General features: G+C 39.0%; 1 protein-coding gene across 7 annotated transcripts; it reads left to right on the forward strand.

Annotated features, from left to right (window-relative positions):
- The first annotated feature begins 915 nt into the window (after nucleotides 1–915).
- On the forward strand, nucleotides 916–26,286 carry Als2 (Amyotrophic lateral sclerosis 2). 7 transcript variants are annotated; one of them, XM_067127830.1, is made up of 25 exons: nucleotides 916–1,027; nucleotides 6,302–6,478; nucleotides 6,770–7,040; nucleotides 7,582–8,747; nucleotides 9,665–9,820; nucleotides 10,216–10,451; nucleotides 10,604–10,721; nucleotides 11,846–12,041; nucleotides 13,274–13,413; nucleotides 13,558–13,896; nucleotides 14,070–14,324; nucleotides 14,546–14,768; nucleotides 15,331–15,520; nucleotides 16,525–16,691; nucleotides 16,825–16,934; nucleotides 17,584–17,789; nucleotides 18,266–18,374; nucleotides 18,874–19,062; nucleotides 19,622–19,741; nucleotides 20,329–20,441; nucleotides 21,430–21,603; nucleotides 21,751–21,922; nucleotides 22,042–22,224; nucleotides 23,140–23,235; nucleotides 23,517–26,286. In XM_067127830.1, the coding sequence occupies exons 2-24, from the start codon at nucleotides 6,305–6,307 to the stop codon at nucleotides 23,185–23,187; spliced, it is 5,055 nt and encodes a 1,684-aa protein (XP_066983931.1). In that variant the 5' UTR covers nucleotides 916–1,027; nucleotides 6,302–6,304; the 3' UTR covers nucleotides 23,188–23,235; nucleotides 23,517–26,286. The 7 variants fall into 7 exon arrangements, with proteins under 7 accessions (XP_066983931.1, XP_066983937.1, XP_066983936.1 ...); XM_067127836.1 differs by lacking the exon at nucleotides 916–1,027 and adding an exon at nucleotides 4,555–4,652; XM_067127835.1 differs by lacking the exon at nucleotides 916–1,027 and adding an exon at nucleotides 4,572–4,652 and having other exon boundaries at nucleotides 11,846–12,017; nucleotides 18,904–19,062.

Raw genomic sequence — 26,286 nt, forward strand, 5'->3', positions numbered from 1 at the left:
TCAGACGCCCCAATGAGTCATTACCTGTCAAGCCAGATAGTGGGTGGAAGAAGAAGGTTACAATGAACGAGTGACTATTTTAGGGGGAGGAAATACTCTTCTGACCTTTTACTTAAGCCAGCTGGAATCTTTTCCGAGTATTCCGCTTCATATTTCCACTGAAACAAGGCGTTCCTTATTACCCTTAACTCCGTTACAGTTATTCTCACGCGAGTTTTGGTCAAAGAAAGTGTTTAAATATGTCATCACCAGTTTTCACCAGTTAGAAACTTGGCTTCAAATTTGTTTCAGTTTGTTGAAATGTCTATCAGATATATATATATATATATATATATATATATATATATATATATATATATATATATATATATATATATATATATATATATATATATCAAACTTCAGTGATTCTGCATTTCTCTGTCTCCACTGAAATAATTTCAATGATATCATCCTTTCACTCAGTGAGTCAAAAATCTTTTTCAACAGACTTCGTATGGAACGAAGGCGACACGATCCCAATAATAATAATAATAATAATAATAATAATAATAATAATAATAATAATAATATAATAATAATAATAATAATAATAATAATAATAATAATAATATTATTATTATTATTATTATTATTATTATTATTATTATTATTATTATTATTATTATTTTGACAGATAATGAATGCACTACTAGGTCTGAGAGCATTGTGACGACCACGAGAAAGAATTCAGATAACATTATAATGTAAGATAAATCTAGACGTGACTAAGATGTGATATATGAAATAACGTCTAACAAAACATTAATATAAATTAAGAGCAACACAGAGTGATTAAGATGAGCCGATGTAACGAATTCACTCTTGGAAATGAATTAAACTATGCGGCAGAAGTCATGACTCATTTAACATTCAATCCTTGCTTCGAAAACATTGTATCCCGAAAGTGTTCGCCATTTTAGTGTTGTGCGTGTGATATAAAGCTAATGAAAGGCTACGATGCTCTCACTTGGCATCAAAGTAATATGTAAGTGACGCATGTTCTCGTATTCTTTCAATTTAAGTTGTTCCTAAACTTTTCTCTTAAGTTAGAGACCTTTAGAAATGAACACCATGGTCTAGACTTCACTAAAACATTATAAGACTTTTATTGTGATATATTTGTTAGTTTTGTTGTTGTATTTTCAAAGGGTTAACAGAGATTCACCAATTTTTGTCATCTTACATACTTAAAGGAGGAATTCCACAAATGGATACTTATGTCTAAAATTTTGATTTAAATTGATCAAATCTCGTCTACATTTTGAGAAGTGGTTGGTTATAGGAATTACTTTTATTACAGGCCTATATTCCCGGTATCTGTACCTTTGGGTGCTTATAAAGTTCTTAATTAGGTCCACCTTCAATGTGTAAAACATATGCAGTGGCCCAAGAAGTTTCAAGTTTTATATACGTCTTGTACATTTTTTTTTTTTACATTGGTACCTTAGCACTTACTGTCAGTCATTATCAGTGAAGCCTCTGTACAGATCTTGCTGTTAAGGAGGTTGCTCGTTTAGTACAAGATTTATCTGTGCAGAGTGTTGGCAGAGAGGCTGTTGTTATGGCTTTCAGGAACCTTACTTCCTCCATGGGGACCAAACTCATAGATATTATAGATATTTCTGGTTTGGGGTTAGCATATCCATTTTTTTTGTCCTTTTTCTGAGGTTCGTCATAGGCCTATTCATGTTAATGAAACCTTCAGTGGCTTCAGCCCCGAGCTCATGGGAGGATAAAACCTTGGACTTAAATTATGTAAGGGCATGGTTCAAGTTCTCTTGTAGCATAGAACCTATTAGAGAACTTACAGAACTCTTTCCATCAACTCAAAAGACTGGATATCAGGACTGAGTCAGAGTACTGGGAAAAAATATGATAACCACAAATATTTTATAAGAATTTTCAGCAGGTGGATGTCATATTTTCTACAACCCTTCTCTGGTGAATGTCTCAGGACCTGACCAAGAGGATAGGCTGCTTCTTCTTCCAGAATTGATGTACACTGTGGTTAAAATTGCCCAGAAATTGGTATAGTTTGTATATTTACTTTATTATTTATAATATTGATGTTATCATTGGTATTACTGGAGGAATAAAACTGACAATAATCTTCTTCTTGTGTAGGCCTAATCCAGTTGTCAGAGGCATAAGATTGTAGAAGTTTACAAGAAAACACACATAGATTTTATGTCTTCCATTTTTTCTTTGTGTAGTAGCCTTCAGGTAATGGACTCCAGACATAACTATTGCAAAATCCTAAACAAGAAAACACGGGGCTATAAGATATAATTTATATGTGAAGAGGTGTAGGAGGCCTGGCGTGGACATTTTGGTCATTCCTAAACCAACAGAGATGCGCTCTCTCTCTCTCTCTCTCTCCTCTCTCTCTCTCTCTCTCTCTCTACAAAGCTTGTATAATGTTTATCTTTCCAGCCAAGGAATGTTTTGGGGTAATATTGGCATTATGCAGTTTCTTAATAGGAAACCCAGAATAGTGGATTTTAGTGTATTTAATGTATTTGACAGATAAATAATGCAGTTTTTCTTACAATCTATACTGTGAAGTCAGTCTTTATGAGAATTAGTGAAATAACACCATATTTGAAGCTCATCTTAGAACTCTGAGACACTTTGGTGGTTAGGTTAGCTTAAGGCTGAGTTTTTTGTTTGGTTGCCACACTTTTTCAGTCAGTGTTGCCAACGATTTTGGAACGTCAGCAACATGGACTGTTAGGAGAATCACGAATGTCAGAGTAACTTACACCAGGATAGGTTATTCACTGGAAGACAAAAGTAAGGTGGATTCCTGGAATATCACTACTGGAAAGGAGGGAGAGTCAAGATATAAGAAGAATGTGTGGTTTACATAATGTCAAGGAGAAGGCTAGGGAACCCTGAGATACTATGGCCATGTAAGAAGAAGGAGGAGGTGGCGCCAATCAAGAGAGTTAAGAACATGCCAGTTAGTGTGGGGTTTCAGCGGATCAGATGAGGAGGGATATGGGTGAGGTGGGACTGGGGGGAGGAAGAAGATGCAAGAAGTAGATATAGATGGAGAAAGTGGGACTGATAAGGGCGAAAGAAGAAGAAGAAGAAGACGACAAAAGTGAGAATTTGTTAAAGAAATGGATTTAAAAAGTGGTTTGTTTACATAGTTGGAAGGCAGAAGGTCTTATCACCTTGTGGACGACCTGACCAAATTTTTGTAAATGAGGTAAATTTATTTTTAAAATGTCATCTGAATTAGATCTGCCAATTTAAATTAATTCATGAGTAATACCCATACCTCTAACTATCTCTTTTAATGAGAATTTAAATAAAATATGAGTGGAGTAGCAGGAGGTAAAAATGTTCATTATATTGTGTTTTGATATGACACATATTAAGGGTCCTGTCACTGGAAAGTTCAGACTGTTGGTTGGTCAGAGGCTACAGGTCCACTTCAGGCTTCATATACTACCCTTTGGCAGTTTGCAACACTTACCAGCTGCCTTGGGGCAAGAGTTCCCGCTGGCAAAAAGCCAACTTAATATAAAACAAGAGAATATTTTGGTAGTTTGTGGTTCTTTTTGGTCAAAGAGGGATTCGTGTTTTTGTTATAATAATAAAAGGGTCCGATTTCCTATACTATAATGAAGCCTGTGGTTATAAGTGAGAATTGAAAACTGGAGAAGTAGAGAGACTGTTTTTCCAAAACGAAGTAGTAATTTGAACTCTCTCTCTCTCTCTCTCTCTCTCTCTCTCTCTCTCTCTCTCTCTCTCTCTCTCTCTCTCTCTCTCTCATTCAGAGATAAAACCAATACACCAATACAGATAGGATGTTCGTTGAACCATATTTGCTTAGAAATTTCTCTCTCTCTCTCTCTCTCTCTCTCTCTCTCTCTCTCTCTCTCTCTCTCTCTCTCTCTCTCTCTCTCTCTCTCTCTCTCTCTCTCTCTTCATACACTCATTCAGAGAGACAAAACCAGTACAAATAGCATGCTTGTTGAACCATATTTGCTTCAAAATTCCAATCTCTCTCTCTCTCTCTCTCTCTCTCTCTCTCTCTCTCTCTCTCTCTCTCTCTCTCTCTCTCTCTCTCTCTCTCTCTCTCTCTGCTAAACTGTCTGTTGCAGTTGTTGTGATAATGGAATACGATCTCATATATGTTATTTTTGTAACTGATATACTGATAATTCAATGCTGTAATTTTGTCTGTTGATTTCTGATGTACTGTAAGTAACTGCTAATATGTAACTTTGTTTGACGTCTCTGGGCGTAATAAATTTATTAAATAATAAAATAATCTCTCTCTCTCTCTCGCTCTCCATAGACAGATTCAGAGACATGGAAAACTTTACTGATAGTATGTTTATTTTTACTGGTGGTATTCGCATTTAAAAAAAATGCAATGAGAGAGAGAGAGAGAGGGGAGAGACTGAAAAAAATGCAACGAGAGAGAGAGAGAGAGAGAGAGAGAGAGAGAGAGAGAGAGAGAGAGAGAGAAAACCAAACCAACCTCGCCATCCCATCGCCAGAACCAAGAAGAAGAAACGTCATTCAAGAAGAAGCTGAGGACGGGAAGGAAAGCGAGTGACAATTGCTCCGCCTTCCATGACTGCGAAAATCTGGTAATTGTTCGCCATTTCTCGTTCCCCCAACGACCCAGCGACTCGAGACTCGTTCGACAGGACGAATTGCGGTCGAAATACGGCGTCGGTCGAGAGAGAGATAACGAAATACGCCGTTGTTGACGTTCCAGGGTCGACCTTGGTCCCCCCCCCAGCCTGACCCAGCCATTGTTTACGTTTTGGGTTGTGTTTTTTTTTTTTATCAGTTTTATGTCTGTCAGTTTAATTTAAATTTTAAAATCTCCTTAAATTTATTTACTGTTGGATTTAAGGTCTGGTCCTGGTCAGGGATGGGTTTTTATTGCTGGGCCTGAATTTTTTTTGGGGGTGCCCTTGGGGCGACTCGTATTTTGTAATATTCGTTTGATTGTATTTTTTTTATTAATTTTATGTCTGTTAATTTAATTTAAATTTAAAAATTCCATAAATTTAGTTAGTGTTGGATTTAAAGGTCTGGTCTTGCCCAGGGATGGGTTTTTATTGCTGGGCCTGAATTTTTTTTGTGGGGGGCTGCCCCGGGGGCGACACGTCTCGAAAATCGTATATTTATATATATATATATATATTTATTTAACATGAAGCTTTGTAAATTTAGTTAATGTTGAATTTAAGGTCTGGTCTTGGCCAGGGAAGGGTTTTTACTGCTGGCCCTGAATTTTTTTTGGGGGGGAGGCCTGGGACGACACGTCTCGAAAATCATATATTTATATATATATATTTATGTAAGGCTGTCATTCTGATTCAGATTCAGCAAACTACAAAAAGTGGCATTACTCCAATTTTGGATCTGAGTTTGACCGCTGGCTGTGGAAGAGTTTTCTCTGCGGCCCTGAATTCGGGGGTGACCCTAAGCCAAGGTCAGTTGTCATATGATTTAGGGGTGGGCTGTGGAACTCAGCTGTCTGGGCCTGTTATATTTGACCTTAGGCCCCGTTTCAGTCAGTATAACCTTGCAGGGTATTGCACTGTTATTCCAATCTTATAACTGCGAGTACTTGACTGGCCCGTGTTGTATTTTCGAGCCTTTTTTCACCATATTTCTTTATTTAGGCCTTAAAATGTCATTTGGTTGGCCAAAATTTTCAGGTGGGCAGTGCATGCAGTTAGGGTGCTGAGTGAAACCCCTAACCACTTAACGTTAGGTTAGGTTAGGTTAGGTTAGGTTACTTGGCTATACCCATTATGTCTGTATCGGCAATTCGTAGCTTTAGACCCGAACACCAATCATGACCAAAGTAATGTCTAAATTCTAAACTTTAGCTACAGACTGAAAAGTTAGGCGTCAGATTGTAAAATGACATAGGCTAACAGTGTACCACTGTTTGCTTATCAATAAGCAAATCTAAAGTCTGCAAGAGACTGTAAGCTACTGGAGGAAGAGTGAAATTTGCATTTTCCAAAACAAGTAAATTTCATACTTTTTCTTTGAAATTTCAGATAATAATTTAAATGATATCCAGAGCTAGCCAGAATCTCTCTCAATCTCTGTCTTGCATATATATAGGTTTGCATTTTTCCAATTTGTACAGAACTCAGTCTTTGTTTCAGGACACCACTAAGATTGCGAATTATACACAGGCTTATTAATGTAGTCATTTATTTTAATTCATACATTCTATTATAAATAAATTGTCTCTCATCTCTTACAGTTTATGATGGTAGCAACCCATGGGTGGAGGGGAGGTGACCCCAAGAACATGCTTATTGTCCCCACCGAGACGGTAATCAGAGTTGCTGCGGCCGACGATTTAACTGTTTTCGTCACAGCTGGGGGAAGGTTATATGTAGGGCAGTACAATGGCCAGGACCGAGGCACTTTGCAACAGGTATCTGTTGGTTATTACTTCTACTGCCCTGTTTTGTTGCACTAGATCATCATAATGAAGTTTTGTGTACTAGAGGAAGAGTATTTAATTTCTTTTCGTAGGTATAAGATGCAGTATATAGTTGAGTGTTGTTTTATTTGTAGAATGGTGTCATGTTTCAAACCAGGAATTTTTTTCTGCAGTTAGTCTGATGTTACCATGAATTTTGCTCAGACCAGTAAAATGAAGTCTTTAGAAATTAGAAAGCATTTCACTGGGAATGTTCGTAATCAGTATATCGATGTGGTCCAGGTTGAATTGGGAAGCAGATGTGTTCGCGATGCGGCAGTTTACAAAGGACAAGTTGTGTTTGTCACGGACGCAGGAGAAGTGTTTACGCAAGATCTAGAGAAGAAAGAAGTCCATCCACTCCCAGTTCTAGAACCCAAGAAGACATGTACACATGGCCAGGAGGAAAAGGGGCGCAGGGTGAGAGTGCGTTCTGTGGCAGCTGGTTCGGACCACGTTCTGTTCTTGAGCAACCAGGATGAGATCTGGGTTCAAGGAAGGGGACCCGCCTTGGGTGGGTAATTTCGTCTAATACGCGTTTAATTTTTTGCATATAAAAACAATTTACAGTAGTTGATGTAATCCAGCATACAATACTGTATATCTGGCTGCAGTGTTTTGTTTGTTCGTAAGATTTTTTAATACAGAGTCAAGATTTCTCTTCAGATTACAGTTATCAGAAGTTTGTATGTGTCAGGTTTAGACTGAAAATGAGATATTTTTTTAGATACCTTCCTCTTTGTAGTCCTTTACTGATATTATAAGCACTGTACAGTGTTGATAATTTCATTCTTCCATGTGATATTTTTAAAGTCCAGCGTAATGTATTGTATGCATATTTTTCTTGGTATCTGTTACTGCTGCTAGTTTTGCAGTTTGTTTCATTAGCCAGAAAATTTATTAGCGGGTGCTTGAAATTGAAACCATGTCCCTTTTGCTAGGATAATACAGTACTTGGTTTTAAGGAGGAAACTCATGATTTTTCTTGTATTTCAGAGGTAATTTTATAGTGAAAAAATAGAAAGGATGATGGTATTTTGTCTCTCCTCATTCAGGTCTCTTTACCAACAAAATCGAGAACGAAATAACAAACCCCGCCAGAGTCGACTTTTTCAAAGGGAGGAGGGTGATGCAGGTCGAAGCTGGAGCTTATTTCACAGTAGCCTTAGTAGAAGCCTTACCGCCTGTCCATCACGACCCTTCCCTCGAGTCTGACCACCTGCCGGACTTTGACTCCTACGTGCGGTCTTGCGAACAGTGCCGGCAGGAAACCGGCGACCGGGTCCTGTTTGAAGACATAGATGAGTTTGATAAGTGTCCTTTGGGGTTGCTTGTCCGGAAAGATGCCTTTACCGACGGGAGATCCGACCTTCTCTCTCCTGCTCCCAGCCGGTCGTCTCGAAACAGTGTTTTCCACGAGGATGGGGAGTCCTCGGATTATGCCCCAGATGAACTCGACCCGACGTCTGGCGAAGTGTCGTGCGACGGGACGACGCTGAACACCCCGGTGGAACAACGAACGGGCATCGAGTTGAAGGAAATGAGCCGGGTTCATAAACAGAGTGAAGGCAGTGACTTTGAGGTGGTAGACTGCAACGACGAGACGGAAATCGGGAAAGAGGTGAGCGATAGGAAACTGAGTTCCAGTGGGACCTCCAGTTTGTTCATCAATGCCGATGCTGCGCGGCAGTTCATCTCGAGGCAGTTGTCCTGGATGACTGCAACAAGCATAGAACAGGGCGAGCTTCTCGCTGACGAGAGAGTGAACAACAAATACCACATCGACAGTGCGACCGAGCTGATCAAAGAAAACGTCGCGAGTGCAGCTAACAGTGCAGCGAGTTTGGTAGCCACGGGTGTGAGGACTGTCAGTGATAAAGTAGGACAGCTGTCCAGACATTTCAGTAGCAGTGAGGTCGCCGACGGGGAGCTGCACGACCTCTCCCCGGACTCGGATCCTTTCATCCTGGAATCTTCCAGCCAGACCTTGAAACCAAAGATGAGTAAGAGTGAGACATTCAACACCAGCACAGGCAGCTTGCCCCGGAAGTTGTCCGAGGAACACAGTCGCAAGAAGACTCACACTCGTACTGCCTCTGGTGGTTTGAGCTTCCCGAAGCTGGGTAGAGACGGGCTTCTAGCTCTTGATAAGGATCCCAAGCAGGTGGAGAAGAACTCGGGCATCATTGTGGATGGAGGACGTCACATTCTAAACACAGAGGTGAGATGCTGAGGGCTTTGTTTCTTCTTGTTTTTGTGGTTTCTTGATTTGACCTTATTTGCGCTTTGATCATTTAGCACTGAGAAGAACATGTAAGTGATGATTTTGTGGATAAAGTGGTTCCATAAATATAAATGTTTTCATGTAGATTTTTAATGTTTATTGTATATAAACAGCTTTTTACAGAGTTAGTTGCCTATATGTCCAGCAAAAAAATTGTTTTCATTCTTGAAATAACTTAAAGCTGTCATTTCCTTTGTTTTTATAATGTATGCTAATGAATTATTGATACATTTGATTAATAAACAGATTTTATTTTAATGTTAAATTATGGAATCGACATCCTAGACTTTTATAACTGATCAAAAGTCTAAAATCTGTAAGATATCATTGTCATCACTGTAGGGACAAGCCAAGCATTGCCTACGTTTTGTATCTCTCTGTTATCAGTTTGTGCTGTTCTTAGTAATATTAGTTTACATTCATCAAACACCAAAATACAGGCAGTCCCTGGTTAACAGCGGGTTGCCGTTCCTGGCTGAGTGCCGATAACCATAAATTGTCGATTTACCGGAACATCATAATTATGGTAATAAATGGCATTTATGATGCTGTAAGTGCTGATCGGTGCTGATAAACTGCTTAATGATGCCGATAAACTGCTTACTGGTGCAAAAAATCACTTAACAATGCCGATAAACTGTCTACCGACGCCAATAAACCACTTACCGATGCTGATAAACTGCTTACCAGTGCCAAAATTGCTTACTGGTGCCAAAAATCTGGTTAACGACATTGTTAGCCAAGCGTCGTAAAATCGAAACACTGTTAACTGATGCCACAGATAATCAGGGACTGCCTGTAATTTGGTGGACTTTTTATTTTATTTTGTGTAAAAAAAAAATCTCTGTCATCAGGTTTGGGCGTGGGGGTCAGCGAACAAGGGCCAGCTGGGTCTCGGTGACCTCAGCCACAGGTCCACTCCTACAAGCGTGGCGACGCTCAACCACATGGGCGTGACTAAAGTGGTTTGCGGCAGCCACCACTCGGCTGCTCTAACCATCGATGGGGAGGTGAGCGATAAGGATTTTAAGATGATATTTTTGATTTCTCATTATTTTGCAGAGATGGCCTAAAATTACAAGAGCTGAGCGATTTCAAATCACAGTCAAGATATATTTCGAACTAAGAAACAACTCACTCAGTGGTCCTAGTTGTTTCTTAGTAAAAATCATTTTTATGATTTTTACTAAGAAACTAGTCACTCTGCAGTCCTAAGTGTTGCATTATAATGATTTTTAGAGAATATTTTCAAGTTTCATTATTTCATGGAGATGACCTAAATGATGAGAACTCAATGATTTAAAATCATAATTAAGATATGTTTTGGGCTATGAATTATGGGTTGCACCTTAAATCTGCATCCTAATCTCTTCTGAAAATTTCAAGTTGGTCCTTACTTTTCCAGGTATTTGTTTGGGGAGAAAACTTCTCGAGTCATTCGGGAGGAACGCAGACCAATGACGTAGCAAATAACCAATCTCCAAACAAATCCTCTACTACAGCTAAGGTTGAGCCCACGGTCGGCACCCCCCAACGGCTGGAATTACCAGAAGGAGCCTTAGTAAGGGATCTTGCGTCGGGCGATAACTTTTTGATTATCATATCGGTCGATGGGCTTGTTTACTACGTGGGGAAGTTGAGGTAATTATCTCTTCGTGACGGAGGCTTGGAATTGTTAGTTTTTGTGTCCTCTTCGTACACCGAACGATACATTATTTGATGCCCTTATGCTGTATGATGTGAATTAGTGATAAAATGTTCTGTCTTAACCAATAGTCTTTGTGTATTCTTAGAGAGGAAGAAAAGACCGCTGTGGAGCAAATCCCTGTCGGGGACGCGGCAATGCGTTGTAGGTCCGTGCTGTGCCAGTGCGACAGCGTCGTTTGTACGTCTGACGAGATGCACCCTCAGGTATGCAGTTGCCGTACGTAGGTGCGCTGCACCTGGTTTGTTTTTTGCAAATATACACTGTACAAACATGTATATTTGCATTACATTAACATATGTGGACTCGGTCATAATCATTTACATTATCCTGTAAACATAGACTCCATCTTATCTCTACTCCACTGCATTACATCATCATGTACAGCTTATACTCTTGTCATAAATCCAAAGCACATTGTATGTAACCATTTACGTACTCGTTTATAAGTTATATACATATGCCAATAGGGCATGTTTGTAAAGTACTCTTAATTGTTGATTCATCCATCATTGGTTACACCATTGTACAATACACATAACACTTATACATGTTACTGTTCAGCTGATTTTTTATGATGGGAAAATTTTTAGGGAAGTAGTTGGATAAGTATTTGGGTTACCTAACTTTTACTGAAGTTCAGGTTATTAGAATTATATGACCTAATATCATATAAGATTATCATTATAAGGTAACTGGTAATTTGTTATTGCATTTTCTGCAACTCACCAAGGATGTAAGTTTCATATAAAGAATGATTGCTCTTTGTAGAGCATTTAAATATTATCTTTGTAACTTTGTTTTACTTGGGAGTCATGATAGCACCAAAGATGATACTGTAAGTGATGTGAAGTTCCTGCGTTTTGTGAGAAAAAAATAGTTGCTTTCATTAGCTGTGGTTAGTGCTTTTGGTATGAATGGCAGACTTGGAATTGTAACAAAGGTCATGTGAATATGATAGCTTTAGATTGCTATGGATCTGTGCTGAGCTTGCAAATAGACAGGAGTTCTGTTGTAGTACTTTTTTAGTTTGCTAAGGACGGTCTCTTTGACGTTGCGTATTCCTCCCATATGCATCAGTATTTTGATATTAGTGTGAGAGTTGTATGCTTCTGATTATGGTAGAATTTTGATGGGGTTGTCCAAAAAAAATTAAATTATGCTTCAGAATAAGACATGTAGATTACTCAAGCCTAATCACAAGCTCTAAAATACAGCACCCACTTGACCATTTTCGTCAGAAGGAACAAGGTCTTTGTGCATGATTTTATATATAGGCTTACTCAAAATCAGGTACTCTATAGCACTTTTTTTTTTTTATAACACGCAGGTAATTACATTTTTACAAGAAGAGATGAAGTATTTGAATCTGCTCAAATTTGTGGCCCAGCACGTGGTCAAGCCCTTCCAGCAAGTGACTGAGCTCACCGTCAGGGGCAAGACCTCAGTGACTCCTTACAGGGACAAAGTCAGTGCCACCAACGATAAGAATTGCCCCAACGGTAAGCTGTACGCACGAATGGAAGGTGAGAGATGGTTCGAAAGCGTTGTGTCGCATCCGTATCTTGAATTGTTTTGAGAAATGACTTGCAGCATGTGTTGAAGTCTTCATTTTATATAATTTTTTTTACATTTTATAAAAATTTAAGGTACAGTTACACTTTCCATTACAGGGGTTATTTTGATATTTTTTTTTTTTTTGCATTTTTAAAAAACTTAAGGCACATATACGCTTTCCTTTCCTGGAGGTACTTTTTACAGTGGGTAAGATGGTGCAAAAACATCTTGGTTTTTTTTTTTTTTGGAAAGATTAGTGGCACCCCTTGGACTAAATTAAAGTCACACTGAATATTTTTGTTCGGTTCCATACCACTTTATTTGACACTTGGGGCATCTTGTCTTTACGGCTTATCACTTGTATTTGCTGGTATTAAAGTAGAAAGTGAATTCTTTCAAGTTAGAAAATACAATTCTTGTTGATCTCAGGTTACATGTTTATTGAACGGACCACAACATACTTTCATGTTTTTTTAAGAGGATCCCAAGTATTGGCAGTCCCCAATTGCCGGTGGCATTGGTTAACGCTGTTTTGGTGTTACGGCGCTTGCCTAGCAATGTCATTAACCGGATTTTTGGCTTCAATCTTCAGTCAACAGCACTGTTAAGCGGGGATTTCGGTGCTATTTTGCCGATTTTCGGTTAGCGGCGTTTGGCCGGCGACGGAACCCCTGCCATTAACCGGGGACTGCCTAATGTCTCTTTATTCATAGTTTTGTCTTTTGTACATGATTACTCTGGTCTGTGGAATCCTGTGTGGCAAGTTTAAGCCTCTTTGGGTTTTTGCATAGTTTAGTTTAAGAAGTTAATAGACACACAGCTTTGAAAGTATGGACCTAATGTTTTGACATTACAGTGTGTTGTTGGGTATTTGTTGCCTTGGTTTTAAAAGTGCAAATGGTGCCTTTTTTTCATTTATCAATAGAGAGCTCATAGAATGTTGTTGAGTGTTTATTATCTTGATTTTAATGTTGAAATTACTCACTGTCTTCTTGATAGCAACGTCAAAGAATGCTGTTGAACGTTTATTGTTCAGGCTGTAAAGTTTAAAGTTATTAATTTCTCTGAGACATAATAGATTATTCTTTGATTTACTGTACTCCTTTTTTTCTTGTTATCATAGACAACTTTATAGAAGGTTACTGAACATTTCTGTTTTGGTTTTAACATTAAAATTTCTTGTTTTTTCTCCTACCGTCAGAGAGCAACCAGCTTCACCAAACCAAGCAGGTTCTCTTGGACTCATATTTAGATGTTACTCACGCGGTTGCAAGTAGCATCAGTGACATGCTAGACGACCAAGCCAGCGACGTCACTGCAGTAATACCAATTATACGTCAGGTGGGTTGGTAGTTTTTACCGCTTTGCCAAATGACTAGGCCTGGTAGCAAGTTACAACCCTTATTTATCCAGGCTTTAAGAGTGCACAGATACCTTCAAGACTGCTTCTTCTCATTTATTTCCTTTTTCTCTCTTATGGTATAGGTTGAAGAGTACAAATCTATATACCAGAAATACATGAACATAGTTTGTGACGCCCTAGCGATCAGTGGACTGACGCTGAGCAGCAAAGAGGCCATCACTGTCATCGAGAAATGTCCGCCTGTCCTGTCCAGTCTCGTCCCCGAGTCAAAGAAGAAAACAAACAGTGAATATTTTGCTCACCTCATCCTTCGTCCTCTGCAGCACGTACACGAATACGCAGACTTCCTCATGAAGATGAAGCAGGACAGCGAAACGTACTATTCCCCATTTACGTTGGATAAGATTAAGATAGCGCACGCTCACTGGAAGCAGCTCTCCAATGCAGCTCACAAGAGCCAGGTGTGTGACTCTGTCTTGCAGTGTTTAGTCAGTGTTGGAATTCTCAGTGGAAGCATGCTTATCAAGGCGATAAGGCGCTTGGCCTGTTACATGAAATCGTGCCTACATTTTTAATGTAAAACTATGTCCTCTATTCGTGTTTTTCCAACATTCATTTAAACCGAATCTTCCAGGTGGAAGCTGAATCGACAAAGGCTTACTGGGAGACTTGCAGTCCGAAAATCATGGAGGCGCTGGCTAATCCCACTCGCAGGATCCTGCGAGATTCCCGCACGAACCCCATAAACGTCCACAATGCAGGTCGATTCTCATCCCACTCGTTTGTGCTGTTCACCGATATCTTAGTACACATCCAGTATTCCAATTTCTCAACTTACTCCCTCAGCACAATGTGGGTTGAGCCTGTTCCTAACACTTCAAATATTCAGGTGAATATAGAAAGTTAGTGTTTCTTATTTAATGCAGAGCCCCTTGGGAAAGTAACCATTTTATCATTTGCAGAAACTGTTTCTTATTTAATGCAGAGGCCATTGGGAAAGTAACCTTTTTATCAGTCGAGTAACTGTTGTTAATTTGGAAAGGAAATTTTTGTGTGGATTTTATATATTAAGATAGATTTTGTAACCGAACCTGATCGTTCTCATTTCAGAACGGCATACATATCACCCTGCCCGAAGAAACGCTGACGCTGGCCTGTCCCACAAGTTCGGACAAAAGCCAGTGGATCTACGCCCTGCAGGAGGGCATTAAGAGGTCGGTCATGTCCAAAGGCGACTCAGGGATGCAAGTGATGCCGAGGGCGCCTCCTCTCATCCGCAGCGCGTCACACACCTTCACCAAAAATGCTCAATACAAGGATGCTACTTATAATGGTCAGTTTTTGACATACAGGCAGTCCCTGGGTTACAACGGGTCCGCCTTACGACGTTCCGAGGTTATGACGCTTTTCAAGTATATTCATCAGAATTGATTTCCCGGTTTACGACACATGTTCCAGGGTTACGACGCTTACAACGTCGGCCCGACAGAAGAAACGTGGCTCCGAAAGGGAAGAATAATCAGAATTTGGAGGTTTTTTTGATGAAAAACTCAATAAAAATGCATTGAAAGTAATGTTTTCTTAGGATTTTTGACGATTTTCTACAATTTTTCGGTTTACGACGATTTTCGTCTTACGACGCGGCGTAGGAACGGAACCCCCGTCGTAAACCGGGGACTGCCTGTACTGTATATACGTATATATTTATTTGTACTGTATCTTTTGATTAATGGTTATTCCTCTTACTTTTCTATAAGTACATTACCTTCTTGCTATTGAGAAATTAATTGAAAGTCATGAAGGGGTCACTTTTCCATGATGCATGGGAGAAGTTTCATACACAGTGATTTTTTTGTAGTGTAACATTTATCTTAGTAACCAGATCATTATTTCAGGTCAGTGGTTCTGTGGGAAGCTTCATGGGGAGGGCACGATGGCCTGGCCTGATGGACGCCGGTACGAAGGCCAGTTTCGACAGGGTGTCTACCAGGGGCTGGGAAGGTTAGAAGTGCCTTCTGCCGGGGGAGTGACCGTTTACGAGGGAATGTGGAAGAATGGCAAGCTAGAAGGAAAGGGGATAATAAGGTATGTTGCAGGTCTGCTTTGAAAGCTGTGGATGCAGTCTAGTCATGTTTGTTTTGCTGCATGAATTGTTAAGCGTTTGTCTTGCTCTTTATTACTGCGCTCTAAATATGCTTCCTGCAGTTATCAGAGGGTACTTCAGTATAATAAACATCTGAGGTCAGGTGTTTGTGGAATGTTATGGTTGTATAGTATTATATTTATCAAATATTTTTCTCAAACTCCTCGGCCTAACACCTCATAATTGCTCAATGAATAAAGGTTATGATGTATGTAAAAGTAAAAGTTACATTCAAGAAGAGACAATTTTCTTTGTATAACAGTAAGGATTTGATGTACTTGGTAGTTTTCCGTATTTTCCATACAAGAAAAATAGGTTTGAAAGGTATTAAGAAAAAGTTATGAATATAATCTTCACCTCTCACTTCTTATTGAGTAAGAAAGCATTGCTTTGTTGTTTGCCAAAGGCATCGTGAGTGAATACTCGTAATGTCTGTGTAGACTTTGCTGTGTGTTTGCTCCCGAGGATTTGTCTAACTCAAACTGTGTTCTCAATGAATTATTGTAGTGTTGTTGCAGTGTGTGATTTTGTGTATACAGTCGACCCTGGTATTCGGGGGATGTGTACCACTACCCCTTGTGAATCTCTAATCCGTGAATACTTGAAACCCCTCTAAAAATGATATAACTGCCTATTTTGATAGTTCAAAACAACAAAAAATCCTCTAAAAATGCTCATATCTGAATATTTTAATAGTTTTATCACAAAATGTGCATTTAGTCACTAAAATGATATGAAAATACAGTAATTTGTGAATATTTCTCAATGAAAAATACCACGAATAGGTGAATTTTCCGCGAATAATATGTATATATGTGCCACAGAGAAATCCGCGGGTAGGTGAAGCCGTGAATCCAGAACCGCGAATAGGCAGTGTCCGTTGTATCTCTTCCATATGAAAAAGAGTGGCTTTATATTCATATTTGCCTAATGGTTGATGTTCTAGGTACGCAAACAAAGATGTTTACATCGGGTACCTGAGGGAAAGTCAGCCGCACGGTCACGGGGAACTGAAAAAAGGGCGGTTCAGTTCCCAGGCAGCGTCTGTGTACACTGGCGAGTGGAGCAATGGAACAAAACATGGCTACGGTGTCTTAGATGAAATTGCTCAAGGTGAGGTTGGATTTCTCCCTAAAATTCATAAGTATACACATTGGCAAACAAAAACATTACAAAAGAAAAACATAGGACGCCTTGGCGAGTAGTATGAGGTGGCTATACGATTGTTTTTCCCCTTTTTCGACAGGAGAGAAGTACCTAGGCATGTGGCAGAATAATAACCGTCACGGCCCAGGTATGGTTGTCACAATGAATGGCGTCTACTACGAGGGGAATTTTTATCAAAACAAATTAACGGTAATTATGTTGTGGTTTATTAAGTATGCTTCCTTTGATGAAGTCTTATTCTATGAAGATTCAAATCTGTGCTGTAAGCAAAGTGTCATCGCTCAGTGAAGGCATTTTCACACATCTTTTTAAGTTATTTTTTTATCAGACTTAATGATGATGGAGGTAAGCTGGACTATGTTGCTGGCTTGCAAATCAGAAATCATTGTTTTCTCGGGAACTTTCCTGTCATAAAGTAATGTTCTTACACTTTCCTACATCTTTGTACAATGTGACATTCAAAAATTTATTATCCCCATGGTATGCATTGCTAATTTTCTGTAGAATCAAAACAACCTTCCCAGAACAAGAGACATTCAACTATGGGATTTCCTCATTTCATGATTTTGAAACTAATTTGATTTCTGTAAAGGTATAATTCTCAAGGCAGTTTGTTGGGAATATTTTGTGTACAGTACTCTTTGCAGAGTCAACTTATAAAGAAGAGGGGACAAACTTTATTATTTTATACATTTTCATTGTCTTTTCTGATTTCTGAAGTTATTTACCTTTTCTCTTGTTTGAACTTTTCAAGAAGAATAGCCAACAATTGCAAGCACTAATTGTTCCTTTTAAAGTTTTCAGCGCTGGACATTGAATATTCCTTCGGTTTTCTCAGGGTTATGGCCTTATGATGTTTGAAGATAAGACGTATTACGAGGGGGAGCTCGGCGCAGGTGGAACTTTTGCCGGGAGGGGAACTCTGCGTTACCCGAGTGGCGACTCCATAGAGGGCACTTTCTCTGGCAGCTGGGAAGATGGTATCAAGATCAACGGCATGTTGCACAAGGGCATCGCACCGCCCGATGAGGAAAACATTCCGAAGTGAGTCCTTGTTGTTACTTTTTACTGCCCAGTCTTGACCTTTTCGTTGCTTGTGGTAAACAAGAAGGTTAATTTTGTTGTTGAACAAGGTTTAAGGCCAAATATGTCAACTGATGTGAATTATAATGGAAATTGTTATTCTTAGAAAGTGCTGTTTATTTTCCTTGATTGGATACTGTATTAATGAATTGTGTTGTGTGAACCACTTCGGTTTAGATTTTTACCTCGAACTTACTTTTTATGTATAATGTGATACTAATGTAATACTGAGCCTTTAGCAAGCCACAACAGTTAAACAGTAAAACGGGTAGAAATTCAATAAAAAACATAGTGCTTTCATGCAGACCTAGACCGAGAAAATGGTAGTGGGTTTAAATATGACAGTATTTCATGTCCTTGCTTTGTACTTGCATATAATTTTTGGGTATTATTTTGAGATTCTAGGTGTATCATTTGCACTTCATTTCTCTTCACAGGTCTTTTGGGAAATTTAGCGTCAGCGCCTCTCAGAAGTGGGAGTGCATCCTGCAGGAGTGCCGAGACAAATTGGGAATCTCCTCTGGTCCTGAGATGAACACAAGCAAGGTATGTATCTAATGTTACAATAACACTGATGGATGTTTGAACCAGCCCTGTTTCTTAATACTGTCAGTGTGTGAAGCAGTTTTTGTCATAGAGAAAATTCAATCAGATGCATTCTATCTGGGTACTTCCTGGTTGGGTGGTAATGCTGCTAGTGCACCTTATGCCATGCGCTGTAGGCATTACTTAAGGTTCTTTGCAGTGTCCCTTTGCCCCCTAGCTGCAACCTCTTGCTTTCCTTTTATGTTACCTCCGTTCATATTGCCTCTATTCCTTACTTTCCACCCTCCCTTAGCAGTTGTTTCAACAATATTTTCAGCACTGCATGACCTCATAGGCCCCAGTGCCTGGCCTTTGGCCTCAATCTTATATTCCAGTTCCAGGTACTTACATGTGGGTGCTTGTTAGTATTAGTTTGAGAGCTTTTACGCTGCTAGAAATCGCAGCTGTCTGGTTCGACTCTCAATAACTTCTGACGAAGGATCGTTTTCTTATTCACCAGCAGTGTTGTACAAACACGTCACGTTTTCAGATTTGGGATAACTTGGCGACTCAGCTGGAGGCAGAGAAGCAGCTGGCGTCGAGACAAGGCGGCACGGTTGAGTTCCTGGACGGGATCGACCGTATACCGGAGTTGAAGGAGGAGTTGGACTATCAGCACTTCATGGATATTCACACGTATTTAGGCAGGGTGAGTGGGTTGTGAGGATTCCTTTTCATTTTTTAACCTTCTTCCATGTCCCTTTTGGTTTCTCTTCACTTAACTGTTTGAGAGGTCTATGTTATTTAAATTACTTAGCTGGAAAAGGATGTGCATTATTGGTTAAATATTTACAGTAAAAGTGGTTAGCTTTCTTTGGGGATGGTTAAAAAGAAATAGAAATGAGGGAAATATAATTAAATTATGATTCATTTGGTAAAAGTTTTTGCAAATTTTCTTGTATGTAGCTTATAAAAATGCAGAAATAGTTGTAAATGTTAATGATGGATAAAAAAGAATCCAGGACATGATTGCAAATGTTTTGAATCTTATAATTATGCCATGAAATACACAGGGGACCATTGTTAGTGCCACTTTTGCAGTTAAAATGTTGACTGCAGTTTTGGTATTATGGCCAGCATCTAGAAACCCAGTCTCAAATATTATGAGCGAATTCATTACAATAGATTCCCTAAATAATCATTGGAAATAAGAAGGAATGACATCGATATAATCACTAGACTCAGCTCACCAAATCCATTTCTTCCAGGCATTTGGTTGCAGACTGCATCCCCTAGGGCAGCTTTTACTCTCCTTGGTTGATGCCTTTAGGGCTACTTACGGAGGGGTTGTCGCTCACCCCCGCCTCCTTCCATATGCAGTCCAGGAGGTAGGCGTTCTCTTTTCATTGTTTGAGTTTATTGAATTAGATTCATCATTGCCGTTAATGGTTATACATCAGGTTTTACTTTTTTGTTGTGGGACGGCTCATTAGTTCTTGGGAAACTTTTACAAGAATCCAAGCCCAGTTAAAGTCTTTCTCCCTGCCTTTCATAATCCAAGATTACCCAGTTATTGGTGTCTTGATGCTTCCATATCCATCAGTTTTGTGTGTTTCTTTCCCCTTTTAATTTTATCCTCAAATCATCTGACTGTAAAAAGAACTTGATATCTTTCTCAATCTGTTTTCTAGTCTCAGAAGGCCACATATGATAGGTTTGTAGTATCAGGTAAAACTTTAGGTGTAGCATAGTGCTCTTAAAATGATTTAATTCCTTTAAGGTGACAGATTAGTTTGATTCAGACATTTTATGGCCATTTTATTGAAAGACTGCTTCCAGTATTCCATGGGGTTCTGTGCTGTCAGCAAACCCATTTACAAATCACTGTTGAGTGTAGTTGGTTGGTGAAGCAGTGGTCTTTTGTCTTTGATCACCAGTTTTTGTGTAGTTTGATAAAGTCTTTTTATTCTTACAGGTTCATTCATTCACATCAAGACTGTTTGAAATTGTTCGGGTCCTGTTTCCCAACCTTCCGGGCGAAAATGAGAATTTGTTGCTTGAGTCGGAAAATGAAGACGAAGAAGATATGTGAGTTGTCTTGGCTGCTTGTTTGCAGTAAATGTTATTCTAGTTATTTCTGATTTTGTGTCCTCATGAAAATCAAAATTTATGAAGCCAAGACCATTTGGCTGAGGTTAAATTTGATTGTCAGGTTTGGTCACTTTCGTCAAGCTCTGTGCTGAATTAGTCTTATGTTTATTTAACAGCAGTGTCTTTTCTGCGGTCACTTCTTAGTTCTTAGCTGCACTGCTTTCATCGTTCTACTTTTCATCCATTTCCTTTTGGTTTCTTCTAACTTATCTGCCTCACTTCTCTATCTCTGCTCCTTTTCTTTCTTAATTCTCATTGAAGAACAAATCCCTTAGGTTAGCCTTGTGGGAAATGTGATTCCGTGGTCTCATTAAACAAGTTTATAGTGATAGTTAGCAGTTTGACGAGTTGTATTATCGTATTTAAGAGCTTTGAAATGTTATCTATTCTGTATAGAGGGTAAACTCAGAGTGCAGATTCCTGTCTTGTAGAACACCTGTGTCATTATCAATAAAATTCTGATTATGGTATTTTCTGCAGCTTATTTCATGTACAGTAAACCCCCTGTATTCGCGTTCTCAAGATTCGCGGACTCACATATTCGCGAATTTCTCTGTGGAATGTATCTACCCATTATTCGCGGAACATGTGCCCATTCGCGGTATTTTTCACTGAGAAATATACACTAATTAGTGTATTTTCATATCATTTTCATGACTAAATGCACTTTCTGTGATAAAACTATTAAAATACTCAGGTATAAGCATTTGTAGAGGGTTTTTCTTGTGTTTAAACTATCAAAATAGGCAGTTCTAAGTGTTTTTAGAGGGGTTTTAAGTATTCGCGGAATACGGTTTGTATACTGTATTTTCTGCAGCTTATTTCAAGTACAGATAAAGACACTTACTTTCAAGACAGAATAGGTCGTGTATTTCCAAACCATCCCTTTTTCCCTCTCACGTTTCACTGGAACTTTTTTTCGCAGAGTTGTCACGCCAGCGTATGTCATTCATCCATGGCTGCTACCTCATTTGTACTCTCCGCTGTCCACTTTGTACGTTTTGTATCACCAGCCCAAGGATGAAGAATACTGGCAGAGACTGCTGAAATGGAACAAGCAACCGGACACAGCTCTCATGACATTTTTGGGAGTAGATGTGTAAGCGTTTGATTTTGTCGTTCTCTTTGCGATAGAATTCGTTTTGAAGTTTAAAAGTTGATTGTATAGGGCAGAAATGTTGGGAGCTGTGACCATGTATGTAATCCGAGTACCACCATCACTCACGACATACTCTTATCCATACAGGAAGTTTTGGTTACCCGAGGGGACCAGCTTGATCGAGTCGAGTAGAACCATAGGCACAGTGAAGGATCAGCATTTTACGGAAGCTATAGAAACCCTCCAGATGTTGTCTACGTCATTCAGCCCCAGAGACAAGCTAAATCTCATCCATCGTACCTTCCAACAAGTTAGCAAGGTGAGTCTTGGTTCCTTGTTAGTTAATGACCAAAAATAATATGGACTTCTTAACTGCAAAAGATCTGGAAGAGGATTTCAGAGCAAGGACCTTTTAGATAAAGTTATCGTACCTTTCAGGCGGTGATGACCAAATTAGGAAGCAATTACTTGTGGAGTATGGATGACCTGTTCCCTGTGTTCCAGTATGTTGTTGTAAGGTCACGCATCCAGCACCTGGGGGCGGAAATTCAACTCATCGATGATTTGTTGGACCCTCATATGCAACACGGGGAACTTGGAATCATGTTCACGACATTGCGGGTGCGTGTTTGGTAGTGTAGTTGCTAATTGCATAGTTTGCTGTTGTTTATTAATATTTGGTTACTATAATTGATGCAGTTTCTTTATGGTATGCTTTTGAACCATTATCACTTCTTCTTCCTTAGTTTTTAAAAATGATAAGAAATTTGTTAGTATTTAGATGATAGCACTAACGTTTTGGAGAAACTCCTGTTTGTTCTCAAAGTAACCTGGTAAGGGGCATACTGCCATCATTATGTCTTGTGCAATGCACCATATTATGATTCTTTTCAGTGTCTCTTCAACCCAGCTGCATCACTTTTATGCCTACTCTGTTTTGTCCAGTACGCAGGTTCCTCTTACCGGATGTTGTTAATTTGAATCCTTACCAATTTTTACCAAAAATTAAGAATACTGTATATACTACTGTAGATCCATTAAGACTGCATAGCTCCTAAACCCCAGAAAGACAGTTCGTTGCTAACTGACCACAATTTGAAAGTGTTAAAGTTTATAGTGCTCTAATAACGTCCTAGGCCTGCCTGCATTAATTTGTTTCTCATTCAGTACATGGCTTTCTGAACACATGCACATTGGGAGGACGTCGTACATGAAAGACGAAGCCTTTGCATATCAATGAAAAGTACAAATTACTTGCAAAATATGGCATTTTTCAAAATTTCTCTCTTACATCAATGACAGGTTCTTTCTTTGCTGCGCTTTTCAGCTAACTCGCTCTCTGTCTTGTCTCTGTTCCAGCCTCTTTTGTTAAATTTTTCTTGTTCCATTTTTTGCCTCACATTCAAACAGATTCTTCGTGCAAGTCCTTTTAGAGTCAAGAAGTGACACAGTGATTTTATTTAGCTATTGTTATGTATTATGACAACAATATTTTCTTAGCCAGCACTAAAAGTAACACCAGGGTTCCCTTTTCAGGCGTGCTACTATCAAATCCAAAACGAGAAAGTGAGCCACATGCTGTGATATTGAAAATGACTCGTGGCAGTGTTTGACATTTATTTAAAGTAAATTGTAAGTATATTTTTACCGATTTTCCTAATATGTTGTCAACTTGGCTTTTGTGTATTTTATTTGAGTGTTTTTTTTTTAGTTTACGGACTCTCTCTCTAACTGCTATTTCAAAAACGGTGTAGTTTTACTTCCTGGAGGAGTTGGTAGATTTCTCTGCATAGATTTTGGTTTTGAAGATAATTTTTCATTAAAAAGAAGAGAACGGAAAATTTTATTATACTGGTCACTTGAATACTTGCTTGATTTATTTTCTAACACCAAATTCCTCTTTAATCTTTCAGAGTGACAAGTGGGAAGCAGAAAGTTTGCAAGTGTGGTGAACAAAGTAAAAAAAATGAGAAATATACTCAGACTCAAAAACTTTCCAAGCTTGTGATAGAGCATCAAAATATGGTAAAAATGCTTTACGTTTAATCCTGTGATGCAGTAGAGGCTTTCTTGAACAACATGTGTTTATGTGAATTAAGGAGTGTTTTAGAGGGAGACGCATACTCCTTTTGAGAAGCTGGTTATCTGTACTGTGTACCGTATGGAGAACTTGTACCGTGCAGGTGGGTTTATCAGTTGCGTAGCGATGAGCCGAAGTAGTTAACGTTTCTAGTTTGTACAAGTAGAGCAAAGTATTGGTATTTTACAAACTCGCCCCTCTTGCCGTTTTTGCGAGTCAGCGTCTTCGGAGGTTGTTTCTTGAGAGGAGAGGTTCTTTACTGGGAAGGGAACCAAGTTCAGTAGAAGCTCTTCTATGCAATGTTGTATCTTGAGGAGAAGGCGCCTATTCAGATGGAAAAGCACGAAGTTCTGTTCTGTTTGGGTAGCTGGCAATCTAGATTTATTAATGAGATACTTTTGATTACTAGAAGCTGTGAGTTCTTCTATATGTTTATACGTTGATATGTCAAGTAAGTTACCTTGAAACTAGAGGGTATATGGATGTGGTATCGTCATTTTTGTGTGGGTTGGAGAAAGTGAGTCTTTTTAAGACTTCGGCACAAGGTGAAAAGGGGTTGATGTAGCTTTAGATTGTTGTCAGTGTTAGCTGTTTAGGAAACAGAAGATTAGAAAGTTATCCCTTAAGTGTGGCAGCGTGATGAAGTTTTTTGTTTCCTCCAAAGGAAATGTGACTTCTTTTTTGCCTCGTCCCCATTCTTCAAATTCTGGTTTGCCATGCCACATGAAATGATGAGTGAAGCTCAGGTCAGTAACTAATGGATTTGGAAGACTGTCTGGCCAAGTTGTACCTCTGCAAGAAGTTCAAGATCTTGAAGGATCCATATGGTTGAGTGTTGGTTCATTATACAAAGTTAACTGAATGAAGAAGCTTTTCTCATCAGAAATTGGGTGTTAAATTGCTTTCTGTTCTTTATAGAGCAAATACAGGAAAATTTGTCCTGCTTCTAAGGGGCACAGTTGTTTCATAGTTCCGTATTCAGTGAAGGTGGTTAAGAAAAGCTTTCTTTTTAAGCGAAATGTTAGTAAGATGATGCTTCAAATTAAACTTCATTCAAGTCCGATGGCTACTCATTTGATAATGCATAGTACTTTCACTGTGTTTTTCTTGTGATCTTGAATGAACACAATCTCTCGTTTTACGCAAGATTTGATCCTGCTAGCTCAGCTGTAGGTACAGCATCTAAGTAGCTCTGATTAGACCAGCGGTACGTGCTTCAGTCTTCAGTTGCAATATTCAAAGCTTCAAGAACACCTCTTTTGGTCAAGCAAGTAGATTGGAAGAAGGAGCACCTATCAGGAAAGTAATCGATAAAGAATTGACAGGCAAACAAGCAGTGGAAAAGCCCAGGAGATCATGGAGATGGGTTGCAGATAATCACTTTGGCCAGATGGGAATTCAGGCAGGAATAGCACAAGACAGAGGGGTGAAAGGAACTCGTCTGATGTCTGTGTAGAGAGTGTAACGAGATGCGGAAGAGTCAGCGACAGTGGTGACAGAGTGTCGGTGGTGGAATTAGGCACAAGAAGTGGAGTTGAGAGAATCTTCTCTAGGAAGGATCTCACTTGATTGCTGTAGAAGTCCATGTAGATCCCTTAAACCTACAATGTTCACAGGGACCTTAGCCCTTGAATTGGCAGCAAGGTTTCCGAGTCCACCAGAGATGAAGGCTTATAAGAAATTGCAGGAATTGCAGTTGGTGTTTTACGATTGAAAATATTCCATTATTGAACAGAAGTTTGTGTGGTTAGTTTGTAACATAATCACCCATGCTTGTTTGCACAACACGTGAAGTTGTGCTTGGTCAGCTGTGAAAGTCGGGTTAGCGTGACTGTATCTTCAAAATTTGCAAGCGTGAGAATACTGATGCTTATACTTGCTTGCTAAAAGCAATGCTTATTTCAGAGCCATTGTTAAAAATATTGCATACTCTTGAAGGATCAAATATCTATGTACTTGATCTCAAACACAGCTTTTTAAGTAACTGGGAGTAGAAATGTATTATAGAGCCTTTATATTACCATGTCCACGTTTCGTGAGTAACTTCTGGAACCTCTGATTCAGCAAGTGGAACTTCCTGTCATGTGCAATGAATGAAATCTACACAGAAAAGTGGGCAAGAGACTTCATCAGTTCAGAGTGTGGTAGAGCACTGTGGGTTTTTGTAAATCAAACTATTTATGAATTTGTTAATGTTAAAATTGTTTTAAAAGGATAAAATAGTTTGGTAATGTTTGGTAGAATGTATGTTTTTTATGCTGTTATACTGTAGCAGTAATGAAGTATTAATAATATGATGTTCAGATAACTTCACAAAAAAAAAGGTAAATTATAACTATTGACGACATTGTCAGATTCTTAATTTCATGCCGGGAACACATCGTCTTTCGTTTGACAGTCTGGCGTAAGCTATTTTTTTTACCTCATTCTGAGAAAATGGACTGAAAAGATTTTGATATTGTTCAGAGCTTCTAATTAGCTTATCTTTTGAGGACATTTGGTTTGAAAATGTGACAACACGGACAGATGAAGTTTTTGTATGTTATAGAGTATCAAAAACTGAGTCGCTTTGGCTGGGAAACACAAAAACTTAAAAAAAAAAA

The sequence above is a fragment of the Macrobrachium rosenbergii genome, chromosome 26, assembly GCF_040412425.1.
Source record: "Macrobrachium rosenbergii isolate ZJJX-2024 chromosome 26, ASM4041242v1, whole genome shotgun sequence".
NCBI lineage: Eukaryota > Metazoa > Arthropoda > Malacostraca > Decapoda > Palaemonidae > Macrobrachium > Macrobrachium rosenbergii.

Excerpts from the sequence above, each read along its gene's own strand:
- Als2 (XM_067127830.1), top strand. The coding sequence starts at position 6,305 with ATGATGGTAGCAACCCATGGGTGGAGGGGAGGTGACCCCAAGAACATG. Across the intron at positions 13,897-14,069 it reads ATGCAGCTCACAAGAGCCAG|GTGGAAGCTGAATCGACAAA; the intron begins GTGTGTGACTCT and ends CGAATCTTCCAG. Across the intron at positions 19,742-20,328 it reads TTCCATATGCAGTCCAGGAG|GTTCATTCATTCACATCAAG; the intron begins GTAGGCGTTCTC and ends TTATTCTTACAG.